General features: G+C 43.5%; 1 protein-coding gene across 1 annotated transcript in view; it reads right to left on the bottom strand.

Annotated features, from left to right (window-relative positions):
• Positions 1-781: 781 nt before the first annotated feature.
• Positions 782-21283, bottom strand: part of PGM1 (phosphoglucomutase 1) — a 61307-nt gene continuing 40805 nt past the window's right edge. The window contains exons 6-10 of the mRNA XM_081817082.1: positions 19652-19767; positions 9545-9680; positions 6540-6723; positions 3888-4022; positions 782-1429 (exon numbers count right to left, since the gene is read on the bottom strand). Coding sequence (XP_081673208.1) covers positions 1340-1429; positions 3888-4022; positions 6540-6723; positions 9545-9680; positions 19652-19767 — 661 coding nt within the window. The 3' untranslated portion in view covers positions 782-1339. The remainder of the gene's footprint in view (positions 1430-3887; positions 4023-6539; positions 6724-9544; positions 9681-19651; positions 19768-21283) is intronic.

The raw sequence follows: 21283 nt of genomic DNA, 5'->3' as shown, positions 1-21283 counted from the left end.
TGCACCTCTTCATCCCGATTTTAAAGATACTGAGAAAGTGACTCAAAGCCTCAAGCAAGATTCAAACTCAGGTCTGTTGGTTTCCAAAGCTATGCTTTTAACTACCACATTACACTCATGGAGTGAATATAAATGTTCTAAGATGGGGTGCCTGGGTGGCTCAGTCCGTTAGCGTCTGCCTTAGACTCAGGTCAAGACCCCAGGGTCCTGGGATCAAGCCCTGCATCGGGCTCCCTGCTCAGCGGGGGAGTCTGCTTCTCCCTCTGCCCCTGCTTGTGCTCTCTCACTCACTCTCTCAAAAAAATAAAATCTTTCAAAAAAATAATAATTGTTCTAAGATGAGTAAGATGCCAATGGGCTCAAGATATCCAGCTAAAGCCAGTAATCTTGCTCTCAGATTCTGAGAGTTCTGCCTCTGTCCCCTCAATAGGCATTATGGTATGTCAACACCACAAGGCACATGGCTGTGCTTTGCTATTTAATATCTCCTGGGGGGGGGGGGCGGAGATCTCCTGAAAATCATCTTGCTTTCCCTCATCCAAATTAACCATGTTGAGCTTACTTATCTACCTCGGATGGATCCAGGGCTCAGTTGACCCTGCTTAAGATTTGAAATTACAGTTCTTGAGTACAAGGATTTTAAACCTAGTGCAGACAACATTTTGTCTTCTAGCTGGGACATCCAAACAAAATACAATACCTCCTTTTAAAAAAAGTCTATTTTTTTTCTGAAAGTGAAAGAGCATTTTGCAGTTAAGAAAAAAAAAAAGACATCAGGAAATAGTGGCTTATTTTGCTTTAATATCCCGAAATATCTGTGTGGGACTATGTTGCAAAACAAGGCAGAAATCTGTAGATGAGTACGTCTCACTCTGAGGAACAAACTGATTGGAGAGAAGGCATCAGAAATTGCATTTTGCTGGATCACATGTAAACAGTTAATGGGGGAAGAATTCACCAAAGAGAAGGGAGTTTGCGCTGTCATTTCATCGGCACATCCTAAGCATGAGAAATGGCCTCACTAGCTGCTGCTCAGCCTCCATCTCACTTTGCAGTGAGCAGAAGTTGGTGCTAGGGAGACAAATGCCTGCACAGCAGCAGGGCCTAAGGGCACAAAAGGGAGTGACATTAGCAAAAGCCCCTGGGTCCACCTTCTCTTTCCCACAGGGCATCTCAACAAGCAATGTCGCACTAATGTGCCATTCATCAACAACTGGTTAGTGGAAAAACCAAATCCTACAAAGCCTGGGTGGATACATTTTGTTTGTGTCCATGCTCTTCAATCAGATGACTTGGAGGGTCCTGGGGAAGACGGACGTACCGCATCCGGCCTGTCTTCTTAGGTGATAACGGTGGGCGCAGTGCGTCCTGTCCTCTCCTGGAGTTGGGACACCTTCAGAGCAATGGAAATAAGGGGGGCCAACATGACCTGAAGGAGACACAAAGAGAACCTTTTCCATTACTTTCTCTAGACACAGAGTCATAGCTCCCGCCCTCAGATGGCCTCCAAGACCCACATGTCTGACTGCCTCCTCCCACATTCCAAAGGCTCCTCAGACTCTGCAAGTCTAAAGCTCAAAGATGTGTTCTTTCCCCTAAAATCTGCTTCCAGCATTCCCTATCTCAGTGACTCAACACTGCAGTCTACCATCTAAAGCTAATGAACAACTAAGAGTAACTCTTGACCCCTTCTTCTCCCACATTCCCCTTGTCCAATCTATTAGCCAGCCTAAGTGGCTTTTACCTTCTAAGTATCCCTCAACATGTGCCATTTCTCTCCAACCTGGGGCTATAGATGTCGCTAAGTCAACGTTCTCTTTCTCACCTGGAATAATGGTGCTTCTACTTTCACTTCTGCATCCTCTAATTTGTTGCCTACCCTGTCCCCAAAGAGATCTTCTCAAAATGCAACAACACTACCCTCCCAACTACCTCTCACTTAGGGGGAAAAATAAAAGAATTCTGCTGTTGCAGGATAATATAAGTATTTTAGAAATATATTTATAAATATAAATATTGTTTAATATTTTTTAATGAAAATTCTTTTAAAAAACCACTTATCTAGCTAAACTGCCCACATTACACATGAGAAAACTGATATCCAAAAAGATGAAGTGATTTAACCAAATGCCTCAAGGGCAGAGCCAAGAGTAGTTCATTTCCTACTGCCCACCATTGCTTTCCCTCCTTTTAATCTCCACCAACTCATTATGCCTGGCTGAAAGCTGGAGAAGCAACTCCACACGCTAACCACACCACCTGCCATTCCCCCTGGGGCTCCAACAGTCCCAGAAAGTGCTGAGGCCAAGGCCCAGTAGCTCCAGAGTAAGGGAAGGCATCTCCTAGCTGGAACGGTGACACATCCCGGCACTGCGGGTACCTCATCCCCTCCAGAGCCCTCCCCCCTCCCTCCCCACTTCCCTCCCACCTCCTGAGGACTATGGTTCAAAGAAACTTACCTTTCGTTCATTCATTATGTCTACCACGTGCCTGATACTAAGACAAAAGAACCCAATTCCCTTCTTCTTTTCCTCTTGCTCTATTATACTGTGGGTCTACAACTCAGACACCGCTGCCTTCGGTTTAAGTTTTAGGGATACCTACAGCATGACAGAGATCTGGCAATGACTGAAACTGGAGTCTAGCCACGGTAAAAAATGTAAGAGGGAAGCCTGCTCCCACAGAGCTCCTTCTTTTTGTAATAAAAAGAACTATAAGAGCCACACTTTCTCCAAAGGTAATCCTATGTGCCAGGCGCAATGTTTAGAATTTTGCATCCCTTGTCTCCTTAAATCCCTATAGTAACTCGAAGCGGTAGGTAGTATTCTACCAGAAACCAAGGCTCAGGGCACGGAAACGACTTGCCCACAGACACACAGCTACTCAGGTGGCAGGAACTGAACTGAAAACAAGATCTTTCTACATCTAAAATTTATGCTCAAAACCGCTATGCCAAGGCTTTTCAAGTGAGTTTCCTCGGATTTTAATTAGGTGTTAGAAGAAAAAAGGCTTTGTGGGATAATAAGCACAGTGAAATGCCACTTAAGCAGGGCGTCTCCACTGTGAGTTTTCTCAGAGCCCTTAAGGTGCAGTGTGTGTTATGAATCCTGAAGAAGGGGTTAAGGGACCACAACAGCTCCTACACTCTTTTGGCTGTGGATCTCTCAGGGAGCATTTGTCAAGACCATTGTGTGAGGAACAAATAGGGTGAAAGTCCCCTGTGTGTCACTGCCTCCCCTTGGCTCCTCCCCTGGGGTGGCTGTCCTCCAAGTTCTCTGCCCCACCCCTGGCTCCAGGGTCCCTCCTCACTCACAAACTTCCAGAGACCCTTTGGGTAGGGCTGGGAGCCCAAACCACCAGGCTGCAAGTCTGCAGACTCTCCCATATAGACCTTTGTTGCTGGGTCATGGAACTCTCTGCCCCGGCACCAAATCTAGAACCAGCGTGTGCTCTTCCAGAACAGGCGATCAGACCAAGCAAAGTGGCAAATGACCAGTGACAGACCAGAATGCCAGAAGAGGGGCTGATTGAAAGATTAGTTATCCTGACTCTGCTGCTCAGCAGGCACGTGACCCTGTTAGCTGCCACTTAACCTTTCCCTGTTTCTTTACTGTAGGAGGGATAATAATAGAGTCTACCTCATTTGAGACTTCAGTGAGTATATCCATTTGGGTAATGGGTTTAGAACAGAGCTTGGCACAGAGAAAATACTGAGATAATGGTTAGCTATCACTGTTGTTGTGAGGTACCGAAGGAGACATGGAGAAAAGCGAACACACGTTTGACCACTGGAGAAACGGGTTGTATTAACACAGACTCTGTACAACCACTATCATTCCCTCCAACGGAAAGAACTAACTCATCAGGACACAGGGCTTGGGCATTACCTGGGGGTCCTGGTAGATCTTGGCAGTGTCCTTCTCATAGCTGTCGATGTACAGTCGAATGGTGGCCCCTGCACTCCCCGTGCCGCTCAGTCGAAAGATGATGCGAGAACCATCCGCAAAAAGGAGCCGCAAGCCCTGGAGAAGGTAAGCAGAGATGTGTTCCCCACTTGCTGGAAGGGAAACCGAAGGCTGGCAAATTACAAGGGGTTTGTCTGGAGATCAAATTTCATCCATACTTGATCAATTGGAGGATTAGATCCTTGATAAACAGCAGCAGTTAAGCCCCATGAGTCGGCCTCAGGGTTGGCCTGTCACTGTGTCCTGCCAAAGGGGGCTGAGCTCATGGGCGGGGCGGGGGTGGGTGGGTAGGAAGCATGCCCAGGGTCAGGTGGGAGATGTGATCCGGGGCGCAGTGGTGCTGGATGACACAGGCCTGCCCTCCCCTCCCCTCCCCACTCCCCTGTAATTTATGGACTAACCATTCCAGTTTGAAGCCTAATAAATAGGTCAACAAATAAGTCACTAGATGCAGAAATTTGATCCCCAGATCAGGAGGAAAACATGGACAGAATGGGCTGAAACCAGAGCAGAAGAGATTCCAGACAGATGAGAGGAAGAACTCTTTGCAAAACACCAATAGAGAGCCTCAAACAGAAAACATGAGGCCACACGCCCCAGACGAAGCCGGCTATTCCCAACCTAGCAAGCAGGATCCAGTGATCACTCTCCCTCAATGCCTGAGGACTCAAAGCAGGGTCCCTGTGGGCGCCGTGCCAAACCCATGCCCCCAACCCCCTGCTGCCTTCTTCTTTCCCTCCCTGGCAGCATCTCTTGTCCTCAATAATCTTCTTGCTTCAGGGGATTTGAGGTTGAAGATTCTTGGGTAGATATTTTGCCACCTGAGGTAGGAAGGGTCAGCAAGACAGTTATCTGAGAACTCTCTAGGCTTTGTGAGCCTGTCATTCTTCTATACGAAGAAGAACTTCACATAAAGTCAAAGACCAACCAGAAGGAGAGACACTGCTCCTCAGCTGCTATTTGTCACCAAATCCTGTCCAGTGTTTAATTGTGCCATTCAGCAGTGAAGATAGCAGATGAAATGCACACAGTACCTTCCCGATTCCGTCATCACAGGGAGGATACCGTTAACTCCCATTTACCATTTCTTGCTTCTAGGAACATACAAGGTTGGTCTATCTCTCTACAGCTTCAACTTGAAGCTTCTGAATTCTTTCCACTTGATGGCAGATGCTATATCTACTCTGGAAGATTCTCCCTCCTACCTGGCCTTCCATCTAAACGCTCAGACTCTGATTATAGAACGTGAAGCTGTTGAGTTCTTCCTCACAGAGTGCAAAGAGCAGCACCGTGCTCATGCCCACACCCTTCCCACACATAGCTCAGCTCCCCCCGCCCCACAGATGCTGGGTGCAGCACAGAGTTGGGGGTCACTTTCCCTAATCGCCTGTTTTCTCTGAAGGCTTCTCTACAAAACTTCTGCTCTGCCATCCTGTGGACCCCACCCTGCCCTCTTCCATACCCACCTCCTACTCTACCTACTCTACCCCTGGCCTTTTTCTAATTATCTCAGATGTCGCTTACAATCATCCATACTGCACCCGGAGTTCCCACAGAGGGTGAACAGGCATGGGGAAGAAAGCCCACTGGGCTACTATCTTGAGGATGGGAGACTCCTGGCACTGAGGGTCGCTGTGGCCACGCTCCAGCCACCCGTCCACTGCCTGCATCTCCAGAGAGACATTAAATCAATCCTGCGGTCCATCTCCTTCAAAGCTGTCAGCTGCCATGAGAAGGACTGGGCCAAAAATCTGGGTCTGTCAGGAGAAAGCAAACTGGAAAGCTGTAAAAGAATTTTACATCCCGTTCTTTATTATCTCTGCCTCTAAATTATTAGTGGTGAGTCCAGCCTGTGACAACAGCAGAACCAAAGGATCCCGGGGCCCTGGGTGTTTGTGAGAAGCCTGCACAAGGGCCGACCCAGCCTGCAGCCGTGGGTCCCTGGCACCCAACGAGGGAAACCCTACCGGCTCTGTCCCCATCCAGACGTGGTCCAGGTCCTCAACTGTGATGTCTTGCTGTGTTAGGACTGGCTCCATGTCACATGCTGTGGATGTAACAGCTACGATTTCTAAGTCTGGAATGCCTCATCAGTTTTTCTTCTTCTTCCTCTTTTTCTTTTTTTTTTTTTTAAGAAATCAGAATATACCAGAGAAAGGTCTATGATAATGCCACTCTCGTGGCTGACATTCTGCTATCATCTCCTGAGAGAAAAAAGGGGTTTGATATCTATGGCTGTAGTTCACCTCTTCAGCTTTAGATTCTAGGGCTCCTTTCTGCACATGCATTCAACACAATGTCTTGCACAGGATTCTGGAGGATGTAAAAACCCTCTGGAGCGGAGGCTAAGAATCCCAGAATGAGGGCATAGGGGAGTACACAGAACCAAGGCAAATCCCATTTTCCCTACGAGTATATTTGCAAGTTATGTGTGACCCAGCAGAAAGCCAGCAACTGTAGAAACAAAATGGTAGCAAAGGAGAGATGATCAAGCGGCCTTTTACTTTCTTCTCTTGAGATTTCAGAGATGAAGCTCTGAGGCCTCTCTCCCAATACACATAAATCTGTTCCTACCTGATTCCTTGAAACGCTTCCATCCACCGGATCACTGTATTCAAAGTTATCAATTTTCTCCACAGTGTAAACTTTGTCACCCACTGAGAACTGTTTCCCCACGAAGGAGCGATCAGATATCAGGGCCTGCAAGTCCTTCATCATTTTGTTGGCACCCTCAGCCTCCACCTCCTCATAATCATACCTGCAAGAAGTCACAAAGGTGGGGCCCACACACTGACTTCGGATCACCCCGAGGTAGATTACCTCCTTCTTCATCATTTGTTTGGCCCTCCCCACAAAACCCCCTAACTGCAGAAAAAGCTGGCAAAAGGCTGTGCTTGTTCGTCTCTGGGGAGGGAGCAGGTCAGGGATGAAAGGAAGGCTTTGCAGGATTTCAGGGAAGGGTTAGGAGCTTCTGAATAAGCAGAAAACTCCCATCTTGGCTTTTCTACAGAATAAGCTCTAGAAGCTTCAAAGGCTTTTGAGAGATTCTGTCTAACATTTAATCACTGCCTCCTGAGGAGGTAGAATTAAATGCAATGTTATCTCTAGAGGATGCTGCATCAAGAGGCACATGAGTCAGGCACTTCTCTTTCAAACTCCTGGAGCTTCTTTGGGATAAATGCTGGGACAGTTCCCAGTCTGGAACCTGCCTGAGGCTGCTGAGATTTTGGTGAAGGAGAGTTCCAGTCTCCATAGGAGCTTCCTAAAGTGAGGCCAAGTTTTCACTGACCAGATAGAAGGGGCCAAACCCTAACTCCTTACATCTGAAGCACCTCTGTCCTTTCATTGAGGGTGGATTCTGGTCCAAAGTGTTTTGGGTTCACCCTGATGGAGGAGGCCTGGTGTAGACACAAAAGGGTCAAAGCAAAAAAAAAAAAATCACAAAAGAAATTCTATGACTTTTATTATTACTCCCAGAATTGTTCTTGACTTCTTTCTTATGAGGTTAAAGACGCTGACAGGTGGCTTTTCTTGACCTAGTGGCACACACCCTCTCGAGAGAGTTATTTTTTAGAGGCTCAAGACAGCAGAGTCTATATTTATTTGTGATAGTGAAACAAATATGATATGTGCAAGATGACACCTCTGAGACATGAGAAATACTGGGGAATTAAGGCCAACCTGTTCTAGCTCCAGGATTCTATGAATCAAGGACAACAGTCCCCTTAATCTTGAAGTCAGCTCTTTCCCCTAGTTAACATGATAAACAGCAAGAAATTACAACCAGGTGTTTGTGCTTTACATCTGTGACCTTTGGGCATTTGAGGGAAGTGTTCTATAAATCCTAGGCACAGAGAGGCATAATGGAAAGAATCTGGACTTTGGCATCGGAACGAGCTACAAATCTAGCCTCTATTGCTTACTAACTGTGCAACTATGAGCAAGTGGCTTCATCTTGCAGAATCTCCGTTGCCTTATCACTAACTGTTTTGAGGCTGACATGAAACACTGTGTGCAAAGTGCCTAGCACTTTTGTTAAGTAAATGGAGGGTAGGATGGAGTCTTAACTAACTAGAAATGCAGGTTCTAGGGACTTTATTTGCAACAGTTGGTTAGCAGTTATCTGAAATTAATACAAATATGTTCAAGTGGTTTTTAGATGGAGGCTTTTAACTGATTCCAGAGTGACCCCTTCTCTGAACAAACCGTCCCAACCTTATTCCATTCTGGCTACTATTCAGTCGTTACCTCGTCGTTCATTTATTCATTCAAAGCATATTTACGGTGTCACTAGGAGTGAGGTGTTTAGTGATACCATGAAGCACAGAAACAGACGTGGTCCTGCCTGCATGACATTATAGGCTCTAGAGAGTTCACGACTGCTGTTCTGAATTACCAGGTTTTTCTGGTTCTTAGAAGGTAGAGATTCTTGCCTTCATTCCGAGGGCTCCTGCTGTGGTACCATGTGACAGTTATTACTTATACCTTCCTCAAAAGAATGACTTGAAGCAGGAAGACAGCAATGAACTTCTCTAAAGTTGATAAAAGGATTCTGAGTAAGGAGGCTGAGCTGCTTAAGGTTTAATTCTTGTATGACTATCCAGAGATCATGGACTATTCAATCTGTGACACAGTTTTTAAATTCTCTAATTTAACTCAACCTATTTTATAAAAAAGGCAACTGAGGCCCAAAGAAATTACATCTAAGCATTTCTTATCGATAAGCATTTCATCTACTCTCCTTTTTCTCATATTTCCTTTCAGTAATTAGAATAGTGAGGTCTAGGAAAAATTTTGTTAGGTTTTTACACTTACTGGGGGAAAGGCAAATTGAAATTAGTGGAAAGCACTTCTCGGAAAAAAAAAATATTAATGCCTTTTAAAAATAGAAGTATGCGCGGCAAAGAAGAATTACTATGTATTCTAAGTATTTTGTTCACTGCTGAATCCCCAGCGGCTGGCAGAAAGTAGGCACACAGTCAATATTTATTGAATCAATGAATGAAGTATTGACAAGTATGCAGCCTTTGGGGACATATTTTAATGAGTCAGAAAAGTTGATTTAGACTAAGCATAATTGTTTCCATAATTTCAGGAAAAAAAAAGTTTCCATACTTTGAGTGCCCCAGAGTTTATAAAACACTTTCAGACTCATATTTCATTTAATCCACTCAAGGGCAGTCTGTTATTTCCATTTCTACAAATGAGAAAAAAAGAGTAGTTTTCTGTTAGAGAGAGGTTAAATGACTTCCCAATCCACTAAGGGGCAGAAATAAAATTCTAACCCATTCTTCTGAATCCAATTCCAACTGATTATCATGTCCACCTGCAGGTACATTTAAAAGGTTTACAAAACATTTATTCTTTCGAATATGTTAACTAAATTTTTTAAGCATCGTTCTTTATGGCTAACATAAAAGGTGACCCTAACTGAATTATTTTAAAATCCCTCAATTTGTAGAGGCTAGATGAACTAGGGTTTTATTAGCACTTGAGAGACAGGAAAAAATCTGTACACATGAGAACTCTCTGCCCACTTCCCCACCCTACCTCCATACCCCACCCAGGCTGTGACTTACCTGGTGAAGAAATTCCGGCCATACTTCTGCCAGTGATCTTTGAGAATGTCCTCCACACTCTGTTTGCGGGTGGCTAGAATGGAGAGCCAAGCAAGGACAGCCCAGAGTCCATCCTTCTCACGGATGTGGTCAGAACCTGGCCAACGGGCAACAAGCAGCTATGAGAAACATGATTTCTCCAAAACATTTGGGATTAAACTCAACAGTAAACATGTAGACCCAATCCAACAAGTCATAAAACTTGACTGAGGAACTTGAATACATGGAAGGAACCACATATGGAACAAAGCAACATAATATTGGAAAGAAGTTGGTATTTCTGATTTAGATATTTATGGCAAATGCCAATAAAAATGTCAATGGAATAATTTGGTGGAACTTGATATATCAATTATAAAGCATAAATGTGAGCAGGAAAAAAAACAAACAACATGACCATTACAAATACCCAATAATTAAAAGCCTGGCAGCTTAGTGGAACAAAAGAGAGCACCTAGAAAGAGACCCAAACACATATGTGACTTGAAGATATGATAAGGGTGTCACTTCAAGGCTGTTGGAAAAGAATGAATTACTTTTTAAGTAGTATTTAGATATCTAGCTAGACAGTTGAAAAATTCAGTTTATTCCCCTATAAAACACCATACCAAAAAGATTTCCAGATAGATTATACATTCAAATATAAAAACTGAAAACCTTTAAATCCTCGAAGATATATATAAATAAAAGATATATACAGATATAAATATACAATATAAGTGTAATAGAAAATATATATAAATATATTTTTTAAGTCTTGGGGATGGCAAATACAGGTAAATTCAGAATTCACAAAAGAAAAAAAACTATGTATTTGTCTACTAAAAAAATTATCATTTCTATTAGCAAAATAGCGATAGGTAAAAGTAAAAGGCCATTGGCAAACTTTAAAAAAAAACACATTTGCAATATAAAGTAGATGTTTAATGCAACTCAATATAGAAAAAATTTACATATTAATGAGAAGAAAGCAAAACTCCAATAGAAAAACAGGCAAGGATATAAACAGACAATCACCGAAGAATAAATACAGGTACCCAATTACATAAGAAGCTAGCATTATTTTTTTAAAAAGAAATTAAAATGAAAACCACAATAAGAAACTGCTACTTGCTTGGCAAATGGCCACAGATTTTAAAATGAGAACACCTAGTATCAGGAGACGTATAAGGGAAATGGGGTTCTAGCATGCCACTGCGGGGAGAGGTACAATCTTCTGGAGAGCAATTTGGCAAAAAGTATCAAAGCCTTAAAAATGGACCTACTTGTGGATCCAGCAACTCCAATCTAGGACATCTTTCTTTAACTAAGAGGGGTTTGGTTAAATCACCTACGGCACATCTGTCCCCTTCTAGGGTACCTGCTAAAATCCTTACCCAAACTAACAAACTGGCGCCTCTGGATGTGCTTACGTGCACGGAGACCCTTTTCCAAGAACCTGATATGGGACACAACTCTCCTTTTCAGCCCTTATCTTCCTTATTCTAAAAATGAAACAAAACAAAACAAACACCACACATGGACCATGCGGAGTGCTACTTTCTGACTTCCGAATAGGACTCAGTACAATCCCTCGCCCATAATGCTTTGACATCATCATGCCTGGAATTCTTTATGTGCCTGTGTGCCCTTCTTGACTTCCCACTGGGTCTTATTCTTCTGAGAACATCAGAGTATCTCACAATGCTGGCTATGTAGTAGGCATGAGTTAAGTTTGTTTCCCTCCTCTTTTCATCCTTTCAGACCAACGCAAATGTCCTGTCCTGTCTGGGACTAGTTCGCAGCTTCCCTAGGCAGGTACGAGCTGTGCCCTCTTTTTCTCCCACAGCGACCTGCTCTAAGCCTCTGCTGTGGTGCCATATTCCTTGATCATCTATTTATGAGTCTTTCACCCCACTTCTGACCTATTTCTTAGAGACATCTCTTACTTATCCTTATAACTAAGTCTGACGACTAGGCTAGCACATGGAATAGGTAAACAACTGTACAGGAGTGCAGTGAATGAGTTTGTCAGTTAATTAACCTACTACAACATTTTCTGGTTCACAAAAACACACAATTTTTTCTTTCAAACGATCTTCTCTTCAATAAAATACCACTTTTAGAAACCATAGTTCTCAGAACCTGGAAGCTGACAAAACCTGGAGATGTTCAGCAACACTCTTAGCACTTTATGTAACAAATTTTTGGTTTACCTAATTTCATTATCTATGGACTTTTATTTGCCTGTATTGCTATCTCAAGGACCAGAAATTAGCTCTCTGGCCCTTACAGTGTTTGCAAATGATGTTTTGGCAACAGTTCACCCTGAGCAGCAAGATTCTGGCAGCTTTCCCTATATACTTAGAATCCGTGACAAAAATATACAGCTTGAAATTATTTGTCTGGCTCCCATGGGTATTTTTCTTCCTTCCTTCCCTTTTCTTTTCTTTTTCTTCTTATTTTGTATTTATTTATTTCTTGAGGCAGACTGAAAGCATAAGGGGCAGTGTCCCTTTGTGTTTTTCCTGTTCTAAGTAAAGAATTCTTTTTCTTTTATGAGGAAATGAAAATAAAATCTAAAAATCTTACCCAACTCTGACCAAGTTACTTGGAGATAACTAAATCACACACCTAATATCATCAACAAAATATCTGCCTTGGATAACATACACAAATATTCTATTCCATTTGCAAGATCCCTAGTCTCTGGAAATTCTGACTACTCTCAGTAAGCACCTTCATGTAATCAAAACTCTAGGTAACTCTAATACTCAGAAACTTGGGTACATTCCTTTTTCTTTCTAAGATTTACTTCTTTTATTTTAAAGAGAGAGAGAGCTAGAACAATTGGGGGAGGGGCAGAGGGAGAGAATCTCAAGCAGACTCCCCGCTGAGTGCGGAGCCCAACGTGGGGCTCAATCCCAGGACCTGAGCTGAAATCAAGAGTCAGATGCTCAACCGACTGAGCCACCCAGGTGCCCCAAAAGTCTGGGTACATTTTGTTTTCTTTAGGGTTCTGATGAATGATGACAAGCTACGAGTAAAAAAAAAAAAAAAAGGCAATGGTGTATGTGTGTGTGTTTCTAAAGTTGCTGCTTTTGCAGTCATGGCAGTTGTTTCAATGGAAGATGCTTTATATTTAAGAGTCATGAAACTTGGGGCGCCTAGGTGGCTCAGTCAGTTAAGCGTCTGCCTTCGGCTCAGGTCATGATCCCAGAGTCCTGGGATCGAGCCCTACATCGGGCTCCCTGCTCAGCAGAGAGCCTACTCCTCCTCTCCCTCTGCCTCTCCCCCCTCTCATGCTTGCACGCCCTCTCTCTCTCTGTCAAATAAATAAATAAAATCTTAAAAAAAAAGAGTCACGAAACCAGAATTTGAAACTCTGTTATTTATTAACTTGATTTTCCAAGTCTCAGTTTCCTTGACTGTAAAATGGGGATAATGTTACCTTTCTCACACAATTGTAAGACTTTGATAGAGGGTAGAAATATTTATGAACTGTTAAGTACTATATAAATGCAAAATACCACTATGGATAAAGAGAAAAATAAGAAACTTTTGGGGGGAAATGAGTGCTTTCCACTACCTTATTAAGCTTTCAAAAATAATGTCTCTTAACTGTACACATTGGTGAAGAAAATGGAATATAACCCAGTACACTCTTTTCTCTGGGCAGTGACATTATAGTGTTTTCCTCTTCTTCCCTATCTAATTTTCCTATCATGAATGTGAATTACTGGTATCATTTCTTTTAACTTAAAAAAAGGGAAAGAATCCATGCTCCAATAATTGTGAGGAAAGGGAAACAGTGCCAGCAGGCACCCCTAGTCCAGGCTGTTACAAAGGCAGTGGTGGGCTCTGCACTGGGGCTCTTCCTACCTGGTCCAGCGCAGGGACTAACTGAGTGCCTGGGAATTCTGCCCCTTCAGCATCTTCAAGCACCTGTCACTTGACTTCGGCCTAATCAGCACCTTGTGATAAGTATAAACTCAGCTCAGTCAGGGCATACTCCAGGCCTCAGCCCAGAAAAATGTCAACCCTTGCTGAGGGAGCCAAAAGCTAACAGTTTGGGGATTAGGTTCCATTTACCAGTATGGGCATCTCGGGAGTGCTGGGCGCCTGCCTCTGCCATGTGACAGGTCTGAGGATGGGGAAGTGGCAACTGAAAAAGAGTTACATGGAGTTGTTTGAAAACACTTGCATTTGTCTGTCATGTCTGTCTTTCTGTTCCTCTGCCTATCTTTAGCTCCCTTTTGGTTGTCTTCTTTTTTTTTTTTTTTAAAGATTCATTTTACCCATTTTAGAGAGAAAGTGGGGGAGAGGCAGAAGGCGAGGGAGAGAGAGAAACACAAGCAGACTCTGCTGAGTGTGAAACCAAGAGTCAGACACTCAACCAACTGCACCACCCAGGTATCCCTCCCTTTTGGTCTTCTAAACACACTATTCTCTCTGCCTGAAAATATCCACTCCATATGTATCTATTAGCCTGGCTAACATATCCTGCAATTATTTTCAACCCCAACTCAGGATGGCTTTCTTGTTGCCCTCCATGCTCACCCCTACTCTATCATACCCTGTCTGTTCTTAACTCACCTCGACTCTGAGGTATATCCCTGGCTGGTGCCTGGCACGCCATCAATAAGGGTTGGCCCCAGGAATGGTCAGACCCCAGCTGACTGGCTGGGAGGTGTAGCAGACCTGCTCTGTCCACAGTCTTGTCCTCTTTGGCTTTTACTGCACAAATGAACTTACTCTGAAAGGACAGGTAAGCTCCTCAGGAAGCCTTTTCCAGACCACTCCAGCCTTCAGGGCCTCTCCCCCAGCCACCCGCAGACTTTCCCTTTAGCAGTGAACCATGTACTGCCTTGCGACTGCCCCTGGAACTGTTTCCTTTGGAGGAATATAGTAAGCGCCTGACGGGCAGGAGCCATGTCTTAACCCATACTCCATTGTGTGCTCAACAACTACGAATCAGTGCCTACCATGTTCCAAGTACATGAGAAAACACCAAGATGAATTAAGAAGACATGTTACTTGTCCTCACAGATGAGCACAAACACAGAGGTGAGGGAGACAGACATGCAGGTAATAGTTTAACTGAGTTAGTTATTATGAGGTTGTCAGCCTAATTTTAGTGGGGTATTCAGCATACCAATAAGGTATTCTGTCTGGGAAATCTCCAGAGATGGGCTATTCTAACTTTCCCATGGGGACTTTACCTATAGGAAAATGTACTCAAGAGCTGTGCAAATCAGAATGTGCAGAGAACCAGACAGAAAGTCTAATGCCCTACACCATAGAACCAGGTTGTGCCCTGCCAATAAAGCTCCTAGGGCCCCCCTGTACTTCATCACTGATCACTTTGCACACTTGTAATTACCTGGCCAGGGTCTGACTTCTTGCCCCAAATGCGGATTCTACAGAGCCCTGCACGAGACCATACGCATCGTGACCCCCTCAGAGACTCACTCAGTATCTGGGATGCAGTTAAATTTCAATAAACATTTGAGGAATGAGTCAATGAAAAGAAGTACAACATGAAAAACTTTTCCGAAGAAATTAAAATTAAAAGAAATTTGCAAAGCATCAATGCTCAACTTCTTCAAGTCATCACTCCCGTAGGATGCATCATCGCTAAAACCTTTTAAAGATGAAACAGGAAAAACTGTTACTAACCTCTAGGCCCGGCCAGATCATAATTTACTGGCATATTTCTATATGATACTAGGTTCATCTTAAATGGTTTCCTATCCCTCTTTCCCAAGCCCCCCCATTTTCCTGAGGAAGAGTTTCAAAAGCAGTGACATTCTATTCTATTCGGGACTTCATTTTCTATTGCCTTCCCAATTTCCCAACAAATTCAAGATGGGACAGAACAGCACCTCGCCCTCTGCCTTTGTGTGTAAACATGTATATCATCATCCACAGTTGGGGGGGGAAATAATTTTGCATCATGAGATCAACCAAAAATAATAGGTTCAGCCTGTCCAGTTCTGGTGCCCATTTCTGAGTCCCTTTACTCTGGTATCTGTAACACTGATGCGTGAGGAAGTGTCCTAGCCTCCATGGCTATGATAATCCTGAGAGGCCATTGCTGTTCCTCCATCATGGACAGACTAATGTATGCTTGGTAACATTAATAACATCACGGCTTGTGCTCTGAAATGCTGGTGGTTTACTGGGTGAGCCGGTTCTTCTGAAGTCTGACTCCTTCGCACCTCTTTGCAAGTAAACTTCTTTTCCTTTATAAAAGCTCATCTGTTCTCACAAAGATCTTGGGTCCCCAACTCTGGACTATGGAGTGGGAATGGTGTTGAGTCCCCAGAAGAGTCGCAGACCACTCAAAGAGGTCAAGTAAGGATTCTCCACCGAGGCAGGTGTTGAAGTCGAACAGCACTGCCTGCCAACTATGATTCCAACAACACGCAGGCAATCACACCGAATGACTTTTAAAGTCTTTTCGTTGCCAACACCAGGATTCTGTTTGTCTAACTGGAGGGTGTCAAGTGAATAGTGTATTCATGCACTCACTTATTCAACAAGTGTTTGCTGAGCCCCTACTCCACGCTAGCCTTTATAGGAGGCTCTGGGGATCTGATGGAGAATAAGACAGACATGATTCCTGTCTTCACGGAACTTACAGCCTTGATGTTAATCAAGTAATCGTAAGTAATTTTAAAATTATGGCTGTAATATATGCAACAAAGGAGAAGTGTGTGTGCCATGAGAGCCAATAAGAAGGGGAGTGGACCCACCGTGGAAGGTTAGGAAGGCTTTCCTGAGAAACTGCCTCTGCTCTCACCCGGAAAATACAGAAATAAATGACCCTGTACTCAATGAAGCTACAGAACTGAAATACTGCAAAGCTTGTGTAGTCACTAACATCCGCCCTGAGAAACTCTATAAAGAAACTGCGGGAAGCACTCACCAGCAAGGGACTAGCAGGTGGAGATGAACTCCTCTATAAGCAAGGAGAGCACAAGTTCAGTTAAATAACTTCAGCTGCGACTCACTCACAGCAGTAGAGACTCAGAGCTATGCAGCTTGGTTTTCAAAATGGTTGTTTCAGAAACATTACAGAACAATTTTCTTTTTTTCAAAGAGAAAGAAGTTTGCGGATTATTCTCTTGATGCAGTCTCTGTTTTTTTTTTTGTTTTTTTTATTATGTTATATTAATCACCATACATTACCTCATTAGTTTTTGATGTAGTGTTCCATGATTCATTGTTTGCGTATAGCACCCAGTGCTCCATTCAGTATGTTCCCTCTTTAATACCCATCACCAGGCTAACCCATCCCCCTACCCCCCACCCCTCTAGAACCCTCAGTTTGTTTCTCGGAGTCCATAGTCTCTCATGGTTTGTCTCACCCTCCAAATTCCAGCCCCCTTCATTTTTCCCTTCCTACTATCTTCTTCTTTTTCTTTTTTAACATATAATGTATTATTTGTTTCAGAGGTACAGGTCTGTGATTCAACAGTCTTACACAAAGGGAAGATAAAATCATGGTTGGCACTTAGTATTTGAATGGGTTCATAAATAAATAAAGAGGAAAAAACTTTAACAAGAAATAATTTAAACTCTAATGTCCAGGTTCAAATAAATCAATCCCTCAAATGTAACGTGAACGACAAATTTTCTTGGCAAATTCTCCTGAGTAAAAACTTAAAGGGGCTTAATTATCAACATTATATGGGATAAACAGTATTAAGAAATGTCCTGAAAGCTAACATAAGTGAAAGTTATTTCCAAAAAAGCACAGGGCCCAGTTCTCTAGAAATAATCATCCCACTCTAGTCTTTACTTCTCAGTTAGGTCACACATGGATTTGGGCTCAGTTCTGCACATGATCTAAGAGGCAATGGTGAACTTGGAAGCATCGAGAAGCTGGTGCTGGGTATACAAACAATGTGGAGTGAGGAGTGAGCGGGGGAAGTAAGGATGGGTAGCTGGAGAGGAGAGGACCTGCAAGCTGCCTTCCAAGAGGTGAAGCCCTGTCACGTGAGAGGAGCCCCTTGTGCTATGCTGTCCCCACGTGTGTTCTCAGCCAGTCCACATCAGGGACTCCTACATGGCTCCAGGCTTGGCACCCACCTTGCCCAGTGCTTCCCACACAGATCTGTGGGGCAAGATGTCACTAGACACACCACACACACAGGCACACACAAAGACAGAGAGAGAGATGCAGCTAACTATGTTTAGGTAAAACTGTACAAACAGGATTCCTTACAGTAGAATGTTTTGGAATCTTCGAATGCTAGTATCATTATGGATATCCAAGGCAGAGAGCTGTGTTCCAAGTTTTCCAATCTCTGCTGAACTCAGAACCCTCTCCTGGAATTAGTATCCTTCCACACACCCAAACATCCCAGGAAACCTTGTTCTAAACTTTTCTCCCTTTCACTATGCTCAGCACTGATACAGGTACAGGGGGTTAGGAAACCAAAGGTTAAGACATGATCCCTGCTTTCAAAGACAGCTGCATCCATAGAAAAGAACGACTGAAAGCAAGCCTGCACTTGATAACATTGGTGGGGGGGCAGTATTTCATGGAATAAGACCACTTCATGGGTTCATGGGCATTCATCTGGTATCCCACGGAGTAACATGGCATCATCCATATTTTATGAAGTAGGATAGGGCTAAGCCTTGTATTCTCTGACAGAAGACACAGAACGTTGGGAAACCACCAAGTTTTCTTCATGGACACTGTTCAATCCCAAGACGCATCCATCTTTCTTATACCCTCCAATTCTATCAAGTCAATTCATTCCCAAGGAACATTACCACTCCCTCAAGGACATTACATTTCTGAGAACTTTGTATACAGGTGTCTCAAATTTACCAGCTCATTCTACCCACCCTACCCCTGGACTTGTAGGAAATGAAATAAAATCAGCATTCTATTCTCTTTAACCAGGTATGAATTGCGACTCAGTTACAAGGCTTATAGAAGGCTAGATTTTGATCTTTGCTTTGCTTTCGTACTGAAGGACCAAGATCAGTCCTTTTACTTCAAAATACTGGATAAAAAGACTAAGAGGAGAAGAAATTCAGCCAGTGAAGTACCTTGCAACCTGGCTGGAGACCAACACATGGAAAAGGGCCACATGCCTGAATGGAGGTTTAGAGAGGTGAGACACTGACGTCGGTAGGGTGAGCCAGTAGGGAAGGTCATGGAAGTAGGACTTCAGGTCAGCATTTGGACAGGCAGATAGGAGGGGGGAGAGCACAGAAAGTAGGGTCTAAGGGTCCTGAAAGGTCCCCCAGCCCACCACGTTCCCCTCCCTCATCATACTAACAATTTATGCAGACATCCTCACGGACAAGGACATATTTTTTTAAAGATTTTATTTATTTATTTATTTATTTATTTATTTATTTATTTGAGAGGGAGAGAGAGGGCACAAGCAGGGGGAGTGGGAGAGGCAAACACAGACTCCCCATTGAGCAGGGAGGCCGATGCAGGGCTCAATCTCTAGACCCTAGGATCATAACCTGAGCCGAAGGCAGATGCCCAACGACTGAGCTACCCAGGTGCCCCAAGGACATATTTTTAATTTCTTGATCACCTAGCAACTTCCCTCCACCCTAATGGCCTCCTTTCATTTAACCTTAATGAATCATAACTTGTTGCTACAGCAAACTTGGGCCTGTTAAAGAGAAAGATTTAATGCTGTGCTGCAACCTCCTTTTAAATAAAAATGAAAAACTGACTCGCTCCACCATATTTCTTCCCAGAAAGGAAAACATTTATAAAAGTTTCCTTGGCCACGGAGGGAAGAAACACATGTTTATCACTCTGTTTAATCTCTACAGACTCAGTGACCGTGCCGCCCGAGGGGGCTCCCAAACTTCCTGTCTCTGTGGATGTGATCCTCTGGAAGTAAAATTAGCCCTCCCCGGCTAAGCACGCTCACGGCTTTTCAAATGTGTACACTTCATCAGGGTTGTTATAAATAAACTGCATCTTGATTTAGGACACATCGGCCACTGGTGCTATTTCAGTCCTGCCTTAGCAGTCAGAGCGTTCCGCAAGTCGTGTTTACAGGAAAGGAAACGGTAGCACGGGGCCCACGCACTTACCAGTCCCGAAGCTCTCCTCCCCACAAAGGGACAGTCTGCTTGCATCCATCAAATTCCCGAAAAACTTCCAGCCAGTTGGGGTCTCGTACAAAGCGATCTTTGTAGCATGAGCCACCCTTCAAAGGCATGAAATCAAAGTTACATCACAGCAGGACTGTTAGCTTAGCCACGTGAGGGAGGGAAACTAGCAACCGTTATTGTAATCAAGGGTCCCATTTAGCACTGCTCAGAGGTACGCATAATTCTAAGATGGGTGGAAAATCGTAGGAGAAAACTTGTGCACAATGGGCTATTATACGTGGAGTCAGAACGCGGGGTAAAAGAGGAAGAAGGAAGAATTAATTCAGGTCACTGAGTTTAATATCTTAGAAGGAACAACAGTAGCAAAATGTGCAAGGCTATTTTTGAGGCTATTTAAACCCAATGTGTTTTGGATACAGACTGCCTCTATCAGCATTCCATCAAGAACAAAAGAATGATGTTTTGATGCACTTCACATCACAGAATCATAGAATATTGGGTCTAGAAGGCCACCATTTTACAGAAAAGGAAACAGGGTCTAGGATGTTATGTGACCAACCTCAGGTCCCAGAGCCAGGATGACCAATAGCCTGCTATTCAGCTGCTCGGTCAATGCTCCTTTCATTTCACCAGAAGGCCCAGAAAGGACAGTGTCCAGGGGGTCTCCCATTTGTACCAACTTCCTCACACGGCTCCTTGGTCCCCTGTCCCCTCCAACACGTCTTTTACTCCTTCCTATATATCTGTAGACTAGAACCTTTAAATGACTTTTTTTTTTAAGATCACTTTCCCTCTGAAAAGGAAAACTAATCTACATTTCACTCACTGTTTTAATAAGTTCTGCCTTCCAGAATGCTCGCCTTACTGCAAAGCAATGTCACATTTAGATTCTAACATCTGAAGAAAATTAAATCTATAAGCTTGAAAGCTGAGAGTACAATAAACTTTTACCTGGGTAATGAGTTATTTCTATTGTGATTCTATATGTGGATTATCAATTTTTCCAAAAACTAGAATTAAACTGCTCTTGGATGACACGGAAGTAATTTCAGGACCTGCTAGGTCTAATTACAACAGCCTGGCCGAAACCAGCTCACAGGGTTTCAGCTGCAGGGCGTGGAGGCAGAAGCATCAGGTTCTAATTCTAGCTCTGATTTAGTTGTGAGGTCCTCAATAAGATGGCTAACCTCTCTGACCTTTGGGTTCCTCTTCTTCAGGACAGGGATTGCTGTGAGGATCAATTAAGACTATAAACCATTCTGTGAATATTATCTTCATAATACTTTATGAATATTAACTTCTTCTTAGCTGAAGGGAAGTTAGCACTAATTGAGTTAACACATACTCCTCCCCCTTCTCTCCCCCACGGTAGGAAACTACTACATGGCCCAGTTGGGCCCAATTAAGGAGCAATGGTTCTGGGTTCAAATTCTGACTCAGCCATTTACTAGCTGGGTGACCTTGGGGAAACTACATTACTTCTTTGTCCTTTCGTTTTCCCACCTGTAAAGTGGGGTTATAGATAGCACTGACCTCATGAGGTTGGTTTGAGAATTAAATGACTTAAAACATAGAGTACTTCATGTCTAGCACAAGGCAATGTTCAATAAA

This window comes from Leptonychotes weddellii, chromosome 4, assembly GCF_054177405.1.
Source record: "Leptonychotes weddellii isolate Sample4059 chromosome 4, ASM5417740v2, whole genome shotgun sequence".
Lineage (NCBI taxonomy): Eukaryota > Metazoa > Chordata > Mammalia > Carnivora > Phocidae > Leptonychotes > Leptonychotes weddellii.
The sequence above is the reverse complement of the archived record's forward strand: the minus strand, read 5'-3'. Positions and strand labels throughout refer to the sequence as shown.